This window comes from Ursus maritimus, unplaced genomic scaffold (assembly GCF_017311325.1).
Source record: "Ursus maritimus isolate PB19 unplaced genomic scaffold, ASM1731132v1 scaffold_1, whole genome shotgun sequence".
Taxonomy (NCBI): Eukaryota; Metazoa; Chordata; class Mammalia; order Carnivora; family Ursidae; genus Ursus; species Ursus maritimus.
The window spans coordinates 33,614,793-33,633,230 of NW_024423343.1; the positions used below are offsets into that span (position 1 = coordinate 33,614,793).

An 18,438-nucleotide genomic window follows, 5' to 3' on the forward strand; every position below is an offset into this window, starting at 1 on the left:
ATGGCAAACTTTACCACACTGAAAAAACTTGAAAAAACGAAAAAGAAAGCCTTTTGGAACATATGCATTTGTTCAAATATATGCTGGCTTTCTGCCATATGCAGAATGCACTACTGCCAGGACTCAGTCCCCCCACATATTTCAAACCAAAGCTGATATGGCTTGAGACATTCTTTAAAAGTAATCCCTACAGCTAACATGGGGCTGAAACCCATGACCCACGATCAAGAGTCACATGCTCTCCCAACTGAGCCAGCCATGTGCCCCGAGACATTTTTTTTTTTTAAGAATGATAAAAACAGACTAGCACTTGTATTCTTACTTTATTAAATCTTACTAGTATTATTTAAGGGAAAAACACACAGACGAGTAAGCTACATTGAAGAAATCTTATCTTTATAAGAGAGTTAAGAAGCCTTTAAGATACTTCCAGGTATTATCTTCAGTGATGCTTATCTTTATTCTTGGATTCCAGGTAATATTCAGCCCCTACAGCTACCACAAATGCAGCAAATCCCCATTTGAATCCTTTTAATAATGCACCAACAAAGGAAACATTGTTTGCAAAGCCACCCATGTATCTCCAAGCTTCATTGCTAGAAGAAAAAAAGGGAAAAATTATAATCACACACAACTTAGTACATTCACTAGGTGAAACATTTAATTTTCATCTTTCTAACAGACTTAAATGCCCTTATATAAGATAATCTAAGTGGATCATAGTAGGAATCTTTCTGCGACATAAGATAATTAGGTCCCACATTTCATATATAAAATAGAAGAAAAAGACTTGATGATTTCACAGTCATTAATACTTAGGATTTTACAGAATTCCCAAATGCAAGACTCACTTCAGTCTATTCATTACAGGTCAGCTGTGTGGCTTTGCCCATAGCAGTCATTATAGTATCATTTAAAAAGGAAGTTAGAAATTTGGGTATTAAACTTTGTTCTGTCACTTAGATTCACAACCTTTTAGGCTAGACAAGTTACTTAACCTGTCAGGGCTTGCTTCCTCTTTTACTCAATGGTGATTACTATCTACCTTATAGTGTTATTAAAAAGATTAAACAGGATAATATATGATATATTCTGGCACAGACAGTATAACACTTAATATTATTATTATTCTTCCAGAGAGTCAGAGTTTTTCCCTGTCACAGCTGCCTGAGCTTTACAAGACTAACTTCTAAAAAAAAAAAAAAAAAAAAAAAAAGACTGACTTTCTGCTCTGGCAATTATTCTTCTGAGTATCCTGAACAGACAAGTAACCAGAATGCAGAGAGCGCTAGTGAAAAAAAGTCTTCTCTCATAGGTAGGGATAAATGAGTGGAAAAAAATCATGTTATATAAAAAAACCCCACTTAACTCTAAAAATCTGACTTACTAGAAAATATGAGAGTTAATCAAATCTAATTCAGATACCAAAACCAGACAAAGACATTAGAAGAAAACTATAGGGTAATATCCTTCAAGAACACAGATGCAAATATTCTCAACAGAATTTTAGAAAATTAAATCTAGCAATTTATGAAAGGATAATATATTATGAAGAAGGGTTTACCTCAGGAACGCAAGATTGGTTTGATATTTTAAAATCAATAAGAGTAATTCATCATATTAACAGAATGAAAAAACTATGTAAGCATCTCAATAGATGCAGAAAAAGCCTCTAAAAAAATTCAACACTCAAGAGAAACTCTACTGATGAAGGGCATCTATGACCACCCTACAACTAATATACTCAGTGGTGAAAGACAGAATGCTTTCCCCCAATTAGGAACAAGACAGGGGCTCCTGGCTGGATCAGTTGGTACAGCATGTGACTCTTGATCTAAGGGTCCCACACTGTTCGAGTTTGAGTACCGTATTGGGTGCAGAGATTACTTAAGGATAAATTAAAAAAAAAAAAAGGAACGGGGCATGGATTGTCAGCTAACACCACTCTGTCCATTATTATACTAGTGTTAGCCAGTGTAATAATGCAAGAAAGAAATAAAAAGTTTACAAACTGAAAAGGAAGAAGTAACACTGATTTTAGACAAAATGATCATCTATTAAGTAAATTCTAAGAAATCTGTATAAAAAAACCTGCTAGAAAACGTGAATTTAGCCAAGTAACAAGATAAAAAGTCGATATATAAAACTCCATTGTATTTTCACATATTAGCAAAGAAAATTAAAAATTTAAATTTAACCATTTACCATTTACAATAACATAAAATAAGGAGTAATTCAGGATAAATTTAACAAAATATACACAAGATAGGTTTTTAAAGCAATAAAACACTACTGAGAAAATTAAACAGAATCTAAACTGTCCATAGACTGGAAGACTCAATATTGTTAAGCCATCAATTTTTTAAAGTTTTTATTTAAATTCCAGTTAGTTGATACAGTGTAATATTAGTTTCAGGTGTACAATATAGTGATTAAACTTGTTAAGACATCAATTATCCTCAGTTGAGCTCTGAGTTAATGTAATCCCAATTAAAATTTGAGCAGCTTTTTTGTAGAAACTGAAAAGCTTGTTTTAACATTTAAATGTAAATACAAAGAACCTAGAATAGCTAAAACAAATTAAAAAAAAGAAAAGAAAAGGAACATAGATACTGATCCTCTAGAATAAATTCTATCTAAATTATTCAAGAATTCTTACCGGCCCCATGGATCCCTTAGCCCTCGTGCAGCCAGCTTCTCCTGGACAGTTTCTAATGGTGTCCCTTCTATCTTCCATTGTTTATAATCTGGAAGTTCCAGTTTACCATGGCCATGTTCATGCCCATGTCCGTGGGCCATGTCTAAAGGATAAGATTAACATAAAAGAGAACTATACCGACTGTAGATATCAAATACCCAAACATTTGTTAATGTTTTAAAAGGAGAGCCAATATATATACCTGAAAATTCTGAGTAAACAGGTTTTATAAAACAGCATCCTATTATATAACTAGTGTATATTCACAGTTAGGAAATACACATATACAAAATATATTTAAAAAAATCAATAATCCCACCACTCAGAGATAACCATTTACTATTTTGTTCCTTTCTTCATTTTAAGAACAGCTAACATTTATTGTGCTCTATGTGCCAGGTGCATCAAAGTGCTTTAACATGTATTAATTCCATTACTCCTAAAACAACTCTTTGAACTTGAATTATGGTTATTATCACCATTTTACACATGAAGACAATGAAGCTCCAACAAGGTAAGAAACTTTCTGAAGATGGAGCGCCTGGGTGGCACAGCGGTTAAGCGTCTGCCTTCTGCTCAGGGCGTGATCCCGGCGTTATGGGATCGAGCCCCACATCAGGCTCTTCTGCTGAGCCTGCTTCTTCCTCTCCCACTCCCCCTGCTTGTGTTCCCTCTCTCGCTGGCTGTCTCTATCTCTATTGAACAAATAAATAAAATCTTTAAAAAAAAAAAAAAGAAACTTTCTGAAGGTAACAAAAACAGTAAATGGTACAATTGGTTTTGAACCTTGCAGTTTGGTTTGAGTCCTTGCTCCTCACTTCTAAGCAATACTGTTTCCTTCTTTTTAGTCCTTTCACAATGTGTAAATACGCATAATGAAGATATACATATTGTTTTGTTATCTGCGTTGTTCAGATGATTCTTTTAAAATGCAGTGTTATTGTGTTTAAATATCTATGATCACATGAACTTTTTCTGTAAAGAGCCAGATAGTATCTTAAGCTCTGCAGACCAAGATATCTTGTAGGTAGTTATATAACAAGAGAAAAAAAAATTTATTGATAAAATTCAAAATATAATAATAACTGAGTACAATTTTTGTAATACAGGTCTGATGAAAAAAATGAAATTCCCTTTTTTGGGAATAACATTTTGCTTAACTGGGGCTCAAGGTTAGGGTTCCTTAAGTTAGCAAATTCATTCTAAAAGTTTGTCTGTAAAAACCATTCTTAGCTCATGGGCAGTACAAAAACAGGCAATATGCTGGATTTGGACAGCTGGCTATGGTTTGCTGACTCCTGAACTTGAGCAACAGAGACCTTAGGACACCTACCCTTTAAATAAAACATGCCTGTAATGGTTATAATAAAGACTTCAGTTTTACTAGTGTTACTGTCTGTAAGTTTATTTATTTATAATCTCTACATCCAACATGGGGCTCGAACTCACAATCCAGGATCAAGAGTCACATGCTTGGGGTGCCAGGGTGGTGCATTCGGTTACACATCTGCCTTCGGCTCAAGTCATGATCCCCGAGTCCCGAGTCCTGGGATCAAGCCCAGCATTGGGCTCCCTGCTCAGGGGATAGCCTGCTTCTCCCTTTCTTCCTCCTCCCCACTCCTGCTCCCTCTCTCTCAAATAAATAAAAAAAAACTCTTAAAAAAAAGAAAGTCACATACTCTACCGACTGAGCCAGCCAGGCACCCCACTAGTGTTATTTTTATAGATAATGTAAAAATAAACTTGAGTTCAGTCCCGAGTTAAACTGCTATGAATTTCAAATTAAGGAGGTATGAATTAATACCCCCTTTGTATAAGGTTAGCAGTAGCAATTCTATAATCACTGCTCTCCAGAAATAAAACCAAACCAAATAATTACTACCATTATGTCTGCATTTACAACTGTGAACAGGCCCAATAATAAGGCAGGGCTCTTACACTGCATTTTAGAAGACAGAGGTAATTATTAGATAGTGTATACCAAAGATACATTATGTGAAATGTTCATTCCATTAAACAATAGTTTCCAGAATATTGGGGGGGGTATACATAGTAATTCTGACAAATTAACCAACACTTTATATTTAGACATGTTAAGACAATCACAAAACATTATTCTGATATTTTCTACATTTATTTTTTAAAAATATTTAATTAATTTATTTATTTGTGTGTGAGAAAGAGCGAGCTCACAAGCAGGTGGAGCAGCAGGCACAGGGAGAGGCACGCTCCCCACTGAGCAAGGAGCCCGACGCGGGACTCGATCCTTCTGACCTGAGCCAAAGGCAGACACTTAACCAACTGAGCCACCCAGGTACCCCGATGTTTTTTACATTTAAAAAAAGAATGAAAACCAACACCCACCAAACATAAATTAAAACAACATTCACAATTTCAAATGAAACATATGATCTATTATTTCTTTATTATTTGGTAGATTCAATAATATAAAGGAAAAAAATATGGTTTCAGATTTCAGGCTGATTTTGAAATTCAATACATTATTATAGAAGAAATACTTCTAGAAGTGTTTAATTAGAAGGATACCTTGGTTTCTTCAAACCATGTTTTCAGAAAAAAATTTTTTTAATGGTTCATTCCAAAAATCTTTAAAGAGATTACAAGATAAACCCTTATTGTGGCAAATATCAATTCTAGAATACTAACTCTAAATGAGTATCAGCATACTTGGAAAAGAAATACAAAACAAATGTCAAAATCTTTTGATGAAATCATTTGATTTTGAAAATAAAAATGGAGGGGCTGCTGGATGGTTAAGCGTCTAACTCTTGATTTCAGCTCAGGTCATGATCTCAGGGTTGTGAAATCAAGCCCTATCTTGGGCTCTATGCTGGGCATGAAGCCTGCTTAAGATTCTCTCTCTGCACATACCCCTCCCCTCCCTGCCCCCACCTAAAAAAAAAAAAGAGAAGAAAAATGGAAGCATTACCATATATGAAGGCTATTTCAAAATTACAATATTACTATGTTCAAAATATTAAGTAATTTGGGAGATAAATCTTTGAAAGAAAACATGAAAGTATACATATTCTTTTCTCCTAATTTCCTTTAATAAATTCAAAGCATTTTCTCTTCTACCTCATTAAAATATTTCAGAAAGCATCCCTTTACAAACATTTACTAAATAGAATATTTCAATGACTTTACAAAAAGCTGAACAACACGATTTCTAGGGAACTTTTCATTTTCTTTTTAAAATTATTTCTACTTCAGAATAGCCATAAATCAAAATATATCCTGATCACTTGAAGGAAGTTTGGAATTCTACTTCAGTGCAGACTTTGGTGCTATATAGATCTAATCCTGGATGGACCATTAATAGCTATAAACTTCCGGGCAAATAATTTAGTCTCTCTGAACTTGTGTCCTCATATAGTATGAGGATAAAACCTACCTTGTAAGATTGTGAGATTTGTGGAAAACAGATCACAATGTGTTTTCCACTGATGTGTTTTCCACATTCACACCCAGGTGGTGAGAATGTGACTTAACACATTGTGAAAAACTGTCTGACCTAGAAATGTCAAACATTTGAATACCTTATGGTCTAGATCTGCAACATTCAATATGGTCTCCACTAGCACCAATATTTGCTCACCTTGAAGTGTGACCAGTGCAACTGGGGAACTAGAATTTTTATTTAATTTTAAACAATTTAAATTTCAAGTCGGATTATCAAATCAGTTATTGGAAAATTTCAAAGTGTGTTTGGAACAATTTAGGCATATGGATCTACATTTTCAACTGTAAATTTTGCAAAATATAAACACAGATCAAGTGTTTATATTTATGAAAACTTACCAACGTACTTAAGTGTAAAATACATCGATTTTGAGACAGTATGAAGAAAATGTAGAATATTTCATTAATAACTTTTAATACTGATTACATCTTGAAATAATACTTTGAATATACTGGATTAGACAAAATATATAATTAACTTTGTTTCTTTTACCTTTTGAATATGGCTACTAGAAAACTGTAAATTACATATCAGCCTTGCATTATATTTCCATTGGACAGCACTATAATTAAAAAACTCTTACGTGTAACTATATATATTTTAACAATAGATATATAAGAATCTTTTTAGCCAGACTGTTTACATGTATAGCCCCAAACTGTAAACAACCCAAATATCCAACAATAATAATGGATTATTCACGGAAGCCACACTACAGAATACACAATGAAAAACTACATGTGAAAGTATGAACAAATCTCACAAATAATGAACAAGGGGTGAGTTTAAAAATTACATACACTTTGATCCCATTTATATAAACTGAAAAACCAAATAATTCATTTTTTAAAGAAATGCACCATACATGGACAAATTAAAGCCAAAAAAGTGAATGTTTGTCACAAGTCAGGATAGTGGTTACCTCTTGTTGGAAGAGATAGAATCACAGAAGTTCATACAGGGAGCTTCTAAGGCAGTGTTTTTCAATCTATTTTTAATTCTTGCACCCCAAAGGAGCTTTTTCGGATATTTTTTTCCTTATCACATTCTCAGATCCCGCCCCAATGAAATTTTAATATCACAGATATACTGTATTTATCTGCTAATGTACCATGGCTCTTTGGAGGGCCACAAACCACTGTAGTCTTCAATTTTTTTCACCTCTCCTCCAAGAACCAATTTTCACCTCTTTGAAGGGTCATTACGTCTGCTGAGACTGCAAGTTCTAAGTTATTGGCAATGTTTTATTTTCTAACCTGAGGGTTTGCTTAATTATAATTCTTTAAATGTATTTATATTTTATACACCCTTCTGCTATGTATATTTCACAATAAAAACGAAAATTAGATAAATGACAAATTATGCCAAGGACTCAATATTGGATAATTATTTCAGTTTCAGAACTGTTCAGACAAAAAAGTTAAGTTTATTAGCTCAACAAAGAAAAAAACATACGATCATGAAACTTTTAAAAAGCTAGGAGTGACTCTCTATTTTGGTGGAGATCAATTCCACCTCCACTATTGGGGCCTGGCATACTTTCCCTAACTAGAAAATAAGAGGATAATGCCACTTACAGTACATGTAATCTTACGGTTTACCAACGACTTTCAAGCATATCCCAACTACCCCTCATTTTTAAAATTGTGAATAAAAACATTAAAAAATAAACACAAGTGAACTTTTAGTGTCCCCTCCAGTACCCTGCACCTACTTATATGGAATTTAAACATAGCAATCACTTAAAAAATGGATGTGATTTTGTACCCTGCTTTTTTCACTTTAACATTGTCATAAACATTCACACTAGAAAAGCCTTACTTAAAACCATACATGATTGTTGTGAGACAGGCATTGCAATTACTCTTATTTTATAATTTTTCGATTTGGAGCTATTCTGCCTTTATTCAACTCAGAGATAAACCAGAAAACACAGGGCGGGGGTTTGCGGGTGGGAAAGGAGGAAAAAAGCATATGGACTTAACCACAGTAATTCTCACCGCATCCTTTTACTAACTACCCCTCACTATCCCAGGACTTCATTGTTCTCTATTGCTAGTTCTCTGATCCCCTTCCCTCGAGGTACATACTCCCAAGACCGTTCTCCATTTAGTCTCTCCCTTTTCTACAATCCCCGAACAGAGTCTCACTCTTACTCTTGATTAAGAGGCGTCCCACCAACTCTAATTTACCTGACAGCAATCTGACCTCTCACGACACTCAATAGTCAATCCTCCAGCCGGAGCCAAGAGGAAACGGAAGTTGTCTCCTGGAGTGCCTTACGGCAGGAAAGCAGAGAAGCCATTTAACGTTCCGCTCTAGGTCACGGATTCCTGGACGGAGGGGAGAGGACATGAAGGGTGCAGGAAGTCGACATTTTTTCCGCGCATCTGTGCATCGGTGGTCTGACTGAGGTAAGAATAATCGTAGAGGACAGAATGGCAGGGAAGAGGCGGTTTTCCTTGCTCGGAGACCGGAATCTTTAGACCCTGCACAGAGGGGAGGGCCGCGAACATGGTCCAGCCAATAAGCGAGGCAGTTGTTAGAGCGTGGAAGTACCCAATGGAAAGGCTGGTTGTTGCGCTGCAGTTGGCAGGCTGCTGCGGGAGGCGGTGGCGGTAAGAAGCCGGAGGCAGCGGGGTGACAGGTAGGCGGGGGACGCAGAGTGCTAGATCAGGAGGGATATTCTTCTTGGGCTGCGGGAACTATAGAGGGGATGTGACGAGGGTGGTCTGGGAAGGCGGTAGCTGGAGTGTTGGTGGTTCCGGAACCTCGCGTAGACCAGGTAGCAGCTTGGGAGGGTCGTGGGGAGAAGGCAGCTGAGGCGGGTGGAGGCTGAACCTTGCGGGGCGACGTGGGGGGCCTAGGGTGTGGGGGGCTGCGGTGGCAATGACAGAGACAGGAAAAAGGCGAGAGCAAGACGATATCGTGAGGGCTGGAGGAGTTCCTTGCACGAAGCTCCAAGAGAGAAAAGGACGCGGCGTTGCAGGCACCGGAGAGAGATCCTAGGAATTGCTTCTTATGGCCATTTCTCGGGGTGGGAAGAGTGTGTGGAGAAGAAACATATTTATACTGGCGGTCAGATCCTTCAAACTCTTTATAGCTATACATTATGTAATCCTTGGCTATTATTTACCCAAACAACTAGGTTGTCGCCCTTGGAAGAGGAGGTCTTGCAACCTATTGATGTGTCAGAGTAGTTTTTTCGTTGGTTTGAGTGCTTTCTACCTCGGCAGGCTCTGTATCGGTGAAGAAGCATGAAGGATAGTCAGGAAGAGCTTATCCCAAATACGGACTTGGGTTGAGAGATACGTTAGTTTGAGGCGAGCAGCCAGGTTTATGTTTTGTAGTTCATGAATTTGTTTTGAGGGTCAAGGCTGATTATAAATATTTTTTTTTTTTTAATCTTCAGGAAAGTGGAGAGCCTCAAAAATCTATAGTAGGAGGTAAGTGCGAGTTGGAAAATGACTAGAAAATTAGTTGTTAGATTCCCCCCTCTACATATTGTGGATGTTAGGGACTGTGAAAATAAAGTGGTGGTTTGAAGGGGGATAGGATGGGGAAGAAGAAGTCATCTTTTAAGTAATTTGCTTTTTACGTCTGATAAACTAGTTATGAATTATTTCTTAGTTTTAGGAAGACTCCTCTTTGAACCTCTCCAGCTGAGGTAAAATGTATTTACAGACACAATGAACTGTAAATTATCTTTTTTTTTCTGAGTTCTTATAATTGTTTGCCCAATGGATGTAGAATAAAATAGGAATTTCATTCAGTATGTGTTACAGAAGGACGAACTACATTAAAAATTAGGTTTTATAGCACACTGGAAAACTTCAAAATAAGTATTATAAATTGCTAAAATGTAACTGATTGAAATGTAGACTTTAGCTTAGAAGATAAGGACTAATGTTGTATGAGCAAGTGTACAATTTTCCTTTTTGTATTAATGATAATTTATATTAGTATATCCCAGAACCTAAATTAAAAGATTTGTTTTTTCTGTAAATATCATTTGGCAAAGAGAGGTGGATCATTAGAGTTTGTTCTGAAATGTTTAGAGTACTGAGATACTTATCCAGACTTCAGTTAAAATTTTTGATAATTGGTGTTTCACTGTTTGTCTTTTACCTTTTTGCAAGAGTAATACTATCTCAGTCACAAAGAATACTTTCTATTTTAGGTGGAGTTCTGTGGTGTGAGTACCTGTGAACAGATCTCTGCTTTTGTGCAGGGTGGTGTGAATGTGTGCCTGTGTATTTCTGTGTGTATGTGTGTTTCTTATGTAACCAGCCTACTAGAGCTGTCTTAGAGAACTAATGGCTGATTTTGAATGGCCAGTAGGTGTCATTATAGAATGCAACGAAGTTGAACATTGAGTAGGAAATTACCAAGTGATTTAAGAAACACTAGTCAGAATTAGAATATAATAATAATTGGCTTATTATTTATACATAATTAGAAGCCCACTTTTCTGACACATTTCAGTATCCGAGCTGTTTGTAAGGAATTTGAAACACTGGCTGTAAAGAAGTATAATTTTTGCCCTAAAATGGACCTTCAAAGCTTTTTAAATCCAACTCTTAAGCCATCTTGACATGTAATATGGATTTAGGTTTGTTTGATTGTTTTTAATACACAGTTTAGTGTTTAATGGTGGTTTATTAAATTCTATAATGATTAAGATTTTCAGCTTGACTGAGCTTTATAATAGAAAAACCAATGCTACATAATAAAAAACTAAAATGATAAAATATGGACAGAAAGTCTCTAGACAAGTTATCAGCTGCACCAAAAAAGTACTTTGCTGTTGTTCTTTTAATGCAGCAACAGAGGAATTTCTGTCTTTAATTCTCTGTGGTTTCTTAGCTTTTTTGATGTCCAAAATAGCTTCTTTTTATATTTTTATCTGGCTAGTAGACTATGTGCCTTTCTCAGGATGATGAACTGAATATTTGTCATTGTCTAAAATATAATATGAATTCTGGAGGGAGCTGACACAGAAATCTCTGAAGGTGGCTTACAACTGGTGTGAATATAGCCCTTTCCTGCAGAGCCTTCTTGTACTAAGCTCTTGTCTCTTTGTAGCCCTGGTCCTTTCCCTGCTGTTGATACAGTGTTAAAAAATAGAGTTGGACCTAATTCAGAAATTCTCCTGAAGGTGGAGAGTTACATGTGTATCAGAATAATCTAGGAGTTAAAAAAAAAAAAAAAAACAAACAACCATACACAGGTATCTATTATATCACCTCCACTTTCCTTCAGAATCTTAGTGGTGGGGGAATGTGAAAGGAGGTGGATATATTCTGAAGGAAAAAAGATCTCCTAGATAATATGGTTCATCACTGGCTTCCACTTTAGAATTATTATTATTATTATTTTAAGATTTTATTTATTTATTTGACAGAGAGAGAGACAGCCAGCGAGAGAGGGAACACAAGCAGGGGGAGTGGGAGAGGAAGAAGCAGGCTCCCAGCGGAGCAGGGAGCCCAATGCGGGGATCAATCCCAGGGACCTGGGATCAAACCCTGAGCCGAAGGCAGACGCTTAACGACTGAGCCACCCAGGCGCCCCTCACTTTAGAATTATTGATCTAATTCATGGCTGTCATACTTGTGGTATGAAGTAGCAACAGTAATTTTCACTTGAAAGAAAGGGCTGCTAAATCTACCAATATTTTTATAGTTCAATAAAATTTCACTATTTAATGTCATAGCTGGGCTGGATTTTCTTCTCTCCTTTTTTTTTTTTTTAAAGATTTTATTTATTTATTTATTTATTTATTTATTTATTTATTTATTTATTTAATAAGAGAGAGAGAGACAGCCAGCGAGAGACGGAACACAAGCAGGGGGAGTGGGAGAGGAAGAAGTAGGCTCCTAGCGGAGGAGCCTGATGTGGGGCTCTATCCCAGAACGCCGGGACCATGCCCTGAGCCGAAGGCAGACACTTAACGACTGCACCACCCAGGCGACCCTGGGCTAGATTTTCTAACCAGCAGCTAAAGTTGCCAGAAATAAAAATTGTCAATGTTTTGGTTTGGATTAGTTTTTACTTGGCAGTTAGCTGCTTTCCATAAACCAAACTAATTTCTTTTACAGTTCAGACCTGTGCTAATTGCACAGATGTTTAGTCATATCTTATTCTCTTAATGTCTCTGAAATCTGTCTAGTTTTAGAATTAAATAGAACTGGAAAATAAAAATTGGATGTTTTCTTGATTAAAGTTCTTTTTGGGATATTGCTATGATACATTGAAGATATACATTTATCTTTTGTGTAAGCGTTCACTCATATATACGTTAATATATGTTGAAACTTGAAACTGTGAATGTGTTGACTTTGACGTGGGCCCTATTTAGAAATTCATGGTCCATTTTTAATGAAGTCTAGACTTTTCTGTTTGGGTCTCTGCCATGGAGACAGGTATGAGAAAAAGTAGATGAGTAGACTAATTTTGGAGAAAGATCTAAAAACTCAATTCTGTAATGTATTAAGAGGTATGACTTTGATCATTTATAGAATTAGAGTTCTTTCTAGGTTTGAAATATAACTGCTAAAAAAAAGTCAAAATATGGTAACTGAAACCAATTTATTGAATGGCTAAGCGTGGGTCACAAAATAGTTACTTTGTTCTATGTAAAACACTGAACCCCCCAAAATATTAGAATTCAATTTATCACTTTTGTTATTAATGGCTTAACTCTTTTTTTAAAATTGAGGTATAATTGACATATTCCTTGACTCTTGATAGTGCTTGATTCTTAATATAGACTTTTCTTACTACTAAGATTTGTCAGTTTATTTCCTTAAATTCCTTTCCCCATATATTTTTTGAAAATGTGTGGAGGGAGTTGGATGCTCAATGAGGAATGAAACTAATGATTTTTAAAATATACTCTTTTGTATGGAGGATTAAAAGCAATTTCTTTTTATCAGACTTTCTTTTTAGAGCAGTTTTAGTTTCACAGTAAAATTGACTGAGAGGTACAAAGATATACCACATACCCACCCCACACACATGTGTAGCCTTCCCCATTATCAGTATCACCCACAAAATGGTACATTTGTTACAATTGACTAACCTACATTGATACATCATTATCACCCAAAGTCCATAGCTTACATTAGAGTTCAGTCTTGGCCTTGTACATTGGACAAATGCAAAATGACATGTATCCACCATTATGGTATTAAACAGAGTAGTAGTGAGGCTTTTTAACCAGCATGTATTCCTTTTGTAGTTTTTTCTAAGTGAAAAAGGGAGTGGGGCGTATACTACTGTCCTTTCTACTTGATGGTTGTAAAATCTGAAGTTAATATGAACTTGCAGTCTATCACACTACTGACCATTTTTAGTGGAAAAGAACTAGAAGGAGTGAATGTTTCTGTTCAGAGTTCCGTGGTCAAATCTCTTCTCATTCTGTACCTTGTCCCTCTGTTTTTATTTGTTCAGTTAGCATCTAAGTGTGTCTCTAATCGAGAGCTTTTTCTTGTTCTCTGGTTCCTGTTTTATAAATCTAATTGCCTGCTAGATGAGGATGACCTGCATGTCCCTCGAAGACAGTATGTCTAAAAGTGAATTCATATTTTATCTTTTATCATTTAATGTGCTGAAGCTAGAACCTGGTATTATCTTTGACACTTTATTCATTTATTCCTTATCTCAACAACGGTAGGATCTGTTGACTCTACCTTCTTACTACTTTTTAAATTCCATTTACTTCTCTCAATTTCTCCAACCTTTAGAAGAAGTATGAAGAGTCAGGACTTAGAGGTGTACTATCTAGATTAGAATTCCAGCTCCACATGTGTAGCCTCAGTTTCTTTGTCATTAGAAACAGAATTGTGCAGCTGCACAATTGCATTCTTGGGCATTTATTCCAGAGAAATTGGAACTTAAATTCACATAAAAATCTGTATGTGAATGCTCATAGCAACTTAATTCCTAATAGCCCCAAACTGGAAACAACTCAAATGTTCTTCAACAAGTGACTAGTTAAACAAAGTGGCACATTTATGCCATGGACTACTACGCAGCAATAAAAAAAGAATGAACTGTTGATACATGCAACATCTTAGAAGAGTCTTAAGTGAAAAAAGCTGCTCTCAAAAGGTTACATACTGTATGATTCCATTTATATAGTGTTCTTAAAATAGCAAAGTTATAGAGATGAAGAGCAGATTAATTGATGCCAGGGGTTAAGGATCAGGGAGAGGGGAGCCTCTCGATAGAACAGTCTGTATCTTGTTTTTTGTTTTTTGTTTTTTTTTAAGGATTTTTATTTATTTATTTGACAGAGAGAGAGAGAGCACAAGCAGGTTGAGCAGGAGAGGGAGAAGCAGGCTTCCCGCTGGTGAGGCTCGATCCCAGGATCCTTAGTCATGACCTGAGCGGAAGGCAGACACTTAACCAACTGAGCCACCCAGGCGCCCCAACACTCTGTATCTTGATTGTGGGAGTAGTTACACAAATATACGTATGTTATAAAATTGTATAGAACTACACACACACAACACGCACACAAAAGTGAGTGGTCATATAACTGCTGATATCTCTATAACCTCTGTAGACTGTGCCAATGTGAATTTCCTGGTCTTGATATTTTACCATAGTTAAGTAAGATGTTACGATTGGGAGGAACTGAACCAAGGGTACCTGGAACCTCCGGGCACATATTTTGGGAACTTCTGTGAGTCTATTTAAAAAATAATAATAATAAATTTAAAGGGTATTAGAAAGATTAAATGACCAAATATAAGTAAGGTTCTTTTTACAGTATTTAGTGCATCATAAGTACATAGTAAATATAGTAGTAGTGGCAGCAGCAGCAGTGATAGTTTAGGCCTCTAACCTCTTTCTAGGCCTTTCACTAGGACCATTCCAGCAGTCTTATGGGTCATCCTGGCGTCTTTTTTCCCTCCAGTCCATTCTACAGTGCAACCAGAGTGTTCTTTCTGAAGTACCTATCACATATTACTTCATTCAAAATACTTTAATGGCTCCCTGTTGTACTTTTGTACATTAATTTCGTTTTTTTAATCATAGTGGAATGAAGCATTGGAGTCAGCGTAACCTCCAGGATATTACAATAGGTGAATTAAAGATGAAAATCTTGAGTGATTTTTCTCATCTTCAAGAAACTATTAAGTATTGTTATTATAAAGTTGTCGGGGGTTTTTTTTGTTTGTTTCTTTTAGTTTTTTGGGTGTTTTTTTTTTTTTTTTTGTATTGGTGCCTAACACACTACACCAAAACTTAATGACTTAGGGCAAAGGGATTTATTATTTTCCATCATCTGTAGATTGACTGAACAGTTCCTCTGTAGGTTTCACTTGGCTCTCTCATGTAGTTGAATCTGCCCGGAGAATTGACTGAGTTGGAAGGTCCAGGGTGTCCTCACTTACATGTTTGTACTTGGTGCTAGCTGTCCATTAAAGTGCTTCAGTCTTCTCAGTGTGGCTTCTCATTCTGTAGTAGGCTAGTCTGGCAACCTTACATGGGATTTTCAGGGTAGCATTCTAAAAAGGTGAAGGTAGAAGCTGCAGGGCTACAAGCTCTCTTTAGGGCTTAGGCTTTGGAACTTACATAATGTCCCTTCCGTCACATTCTCTTGGTCAAAGCAACTCGCAAAGCTAGCCTGAATTCAGGGGAATGGAGAAGTAGAAAAGACACTGTCTCTGTCAGTTTGGGCTGCTCTAAAGAAGTACGATAAACTAGGTGGCTTAAATAGCAGTTTATTTCTCACAATTCTGGAGGCTGGGAAGTCCAAGTCAATGTGCCAGCAAATTGTTTTTCTATTGAGAGCCTATTTCCTGGTTCTGAGATGGCTGTCCTCTCATTGTGTTATCAGATGGTAAAAGGGGTAAGAGAGCTCTCTGGGGTCTCTTTTATAAGTGTACACATCCCATTTATGAGAGGACTACCTTCTTGACCTAATCACCTCCCAAAGGCCCAACCCCCTAATACCATTACATTGGGGCTTAGTATTTCAATATATGAATTTTGGTGAGACACAAACATTCAGATTATTTTCCATTTCTTAATGTAAGGATGAAAAACAGTCCAAAAAAATGACACATTCACTAAGAATTTGAAATGTTTTGTTGAGACTTCACAAGTACAGATAAAAACATAAGTACAAAAGATGTTAAATGGCAAGCTAGGTAGGGCAGGTTCAAAATCTTTATGAAGTAGAATATTCTGCATAATATGTGGGAAATCAGCCTGATTTGATTGTTATGCATACAACAATATTACCTGAAAACTTGAAGGAGGTTATTCGGTAGAAAGGTCACTGATTTTTTTTATTTGAACAGCTTTTAAACAGCAGATTTAACATCTTTAATCAAAATGTTTATTTTTCCTAACCTCTTATTTTCATATAATTTGGTCTTGCCAGTCACAGTTTTATAAGCCATATTACTTTTCTAGAACATAACTCCTAAATGTTGGCAAGAGATTACAGTACTGTATTATGAAATCTTGTCACTGTACCAAACTACTATAAACACCCCTCCAACTGAACTATATTGGTGCTGTACCTTCACAGAGTATAAGCTCTTTGTTTAGTCTTAACTTCCTACTCTGTCCCCTTTCAGTGGAAATGTCTTACATTTTATCATCATTAAGTTGAAGCATAGCTGAGATGGCTGTTTGCATCTTAGACCACAGATTTGTTGCTGGAGTCTCTTTTTCATTTTATCAGTGAGGAATTGTGTTTGGCTGCTAGAAACAGAGATAAGAAATAATCATTGCTTAAACAAGATAGTAATTCATTTCTTTGTCTTGTGAAAAAAAAGTCAGAAATTGGCAGTCTAGGACTGATAGGGCATCTCCACAAAGTTGTCAAGGATCCAGGCTCCTCCTGTCTTTTTCCTATGGCATTTTTAGCATGTGGCTTCCATTCTCAAGGTCACAGAATGGTTGCTGGATATCCAGTCATCACATCCAAGTTCTAGTCAAAGGGAAGGAAAAAAAAAAGGCAGAGAACAAAAGGCACACCTCTCATCCTTTAAGAAACCTTTCTAGAATTAATCACAGTATTTCCTCTGATCTCATTTACCAGGACGTAGTCATTTGGCCATATTTGGCTGTAAGTGAGGTTCAGAAGTAGTTGAGCATATAGACTATATTAGTGGGGGTGGGGGTAGGCATCTGCATTGGATGGGAACTAGTAGTCTTTGCCATCCTTGCTTCTCTCTATGCTGCTGACTCCCCAGTTGTTGCTGTTAAGTCATTCATCCAGTAGACTTGATTAAGTGCTATGTGCTAGGCCTTGTTTGGAACTGGAAATACAAACACAACTGAGGAATATTCCCTGCCCTAGAGAAGCTGTGGTTTAATAATAGGACTAATAAGTCTATACAGAGGTTTCTGGGAATGGAAAGTATTAAGTACTGTGTGCTGTTAGGACTAGTTACCACTATGATTCTGCCTACTGCATCAATTTACAAGAGGCTTAAGATGGAGAGGGAGAGGTGATTTCTTTGAAAGAGCAATATTAATGAAATCAGTTGTTCTCTGCTTCCTAAGGAGAAGGAATGAAAGCTGTTTCTCTTCTCTAAAGGCTAGAGAGAGGGGTCCTAAAAGAATCACTTTTGATGTTTTGTGCGCTTAAGAAGAAAGACTGTTGTTAGAAACTTTTTTTTCCCCCCAGTATGGGGCAGAAGCTCTTTAACCAGATATGTGGCATGAAGTAGTGATGAGTATAAATGATATTTTGATGTCTGCAACAACTGTAATTTGATGTGAAACCACCTGTGATATCTGTTGGTGACCCAAGACACAGAAAATACTGTGGATTTTTTTGTTTTGTTGTTCTGCTTACATTTATAATCAAATGAAATGGTAAATTTTAGAGATTAATAAAAAGAATGATGTGGGGTGCTTGGGTGGCTGAGTCGGTCAAGTGTCCAACTCTTACTTTTGGCTCAGGTCATGATCTCTTGGGTGGTGAGATGGAGCCCCACGTTGGGCTCCGTGCTCAGTGGGGGTCTGAAGATTCTCTCCCTCTGCCCCTCCCACCACTCGTGTATATGCTCTCTCTAAAATAAATAAATAAATCTTAAAAAAATAAATAAAAAGAATGATATAATTTTCTTCCCGTCAAAGTTTATGAGTTTTATTCACAGATTCCGGGGGGTTGAGAATTTGTGAATGAGGGGAAAAGAAAGGACTTTGAATGGATACTGGGTTGTATGCTAAGAAAAGCTTTGAAGAGAAAGTGACTGTTCAACTGAGTCTTGAAAGAGTAAGG

General features: G+C 36.5%; 2 protein-coding genes across 6 annotated transcripts in view; one reads left to right on the forward strand and one right to left on the reverse strand.

The window, feature by feature from the left end:
* Positions 1–304: 304 nt before the first annotated feature.
* NDUFB3 (NADH:ubiquinone oxidoreductase subunit B3) lies at positions 305–8,516 on the reverse strand. Of its 2 annotated transcripts, none has more exons than XM_008687339.2 (3): positions 8,375–8,516; positions 2,660–2,801; positions 305–596 (listed from the first exon to the last, which is right to left on the reverse strand). In XM_008687339.2, the coding sequence occupies exons 2-3, from the start codon at positions 2,797–2,799 to the stop codon at positions 443–445; spliced, it is 294 nt and encodes a 97-aa protein (XP_008685561.1). In that variant the 5' UTR covers positions 2,800–2,801; positions 8,375–8,516; the 3' UTR covers positions 305–442. The 2 variants fall into 2 exon arrangements, with proteins under 2 accessions (XP_008685561.1, XP_040498053.1); XM_040642119.1 differs by lacking the exon at positions 8,375–8,516 and adding an exon at positions 8,339–8,361.
* A 9-nt stretch (positions 8,517–8,525) lies between these two features.
* FAM126B (family with sequence similarity 126 member B) overlaps positions 8,526–18,438 on the forward strand; it is an 84,229-nt gene continuing 74,316 nt past the window's right edge. For 2 of the 4 annotated variants that reach the window (XM_008687340.2, XM_008687343.2), the window contains exons 1-2: positions 8,744–8,829; positions 9,595–9,628. The gene's annotated coding sequence lies outside the window, so the exon portion shown is untranslated. Of the gene's footprint in view, positions 8,597–8,743; positions 8,830–9,594; positions 9,629–18,438 lie in introns of those variants that run through there. The other 2 variants (XM_008687341.2, XM_040642084.1) reach the window with 2 other exon arrangements.

Excerpts from the sequence above, each read along its gene's own strand:
- NDUFB3 (XM_008687339.2), bottom strand. The coding sequence starts at position 2,799 with ATGGCCCACGGACATGGGCATGAACATGGCCATGGTAAACTGGAACTT. Across the intron at positions 597-2,659 it reads CTAAGGGATCCATGGGGCCG|CAATGAAGCTTGGAGATACA; the intron begins GTAAGAATTCTT and ends TTTTTCTTCTAG.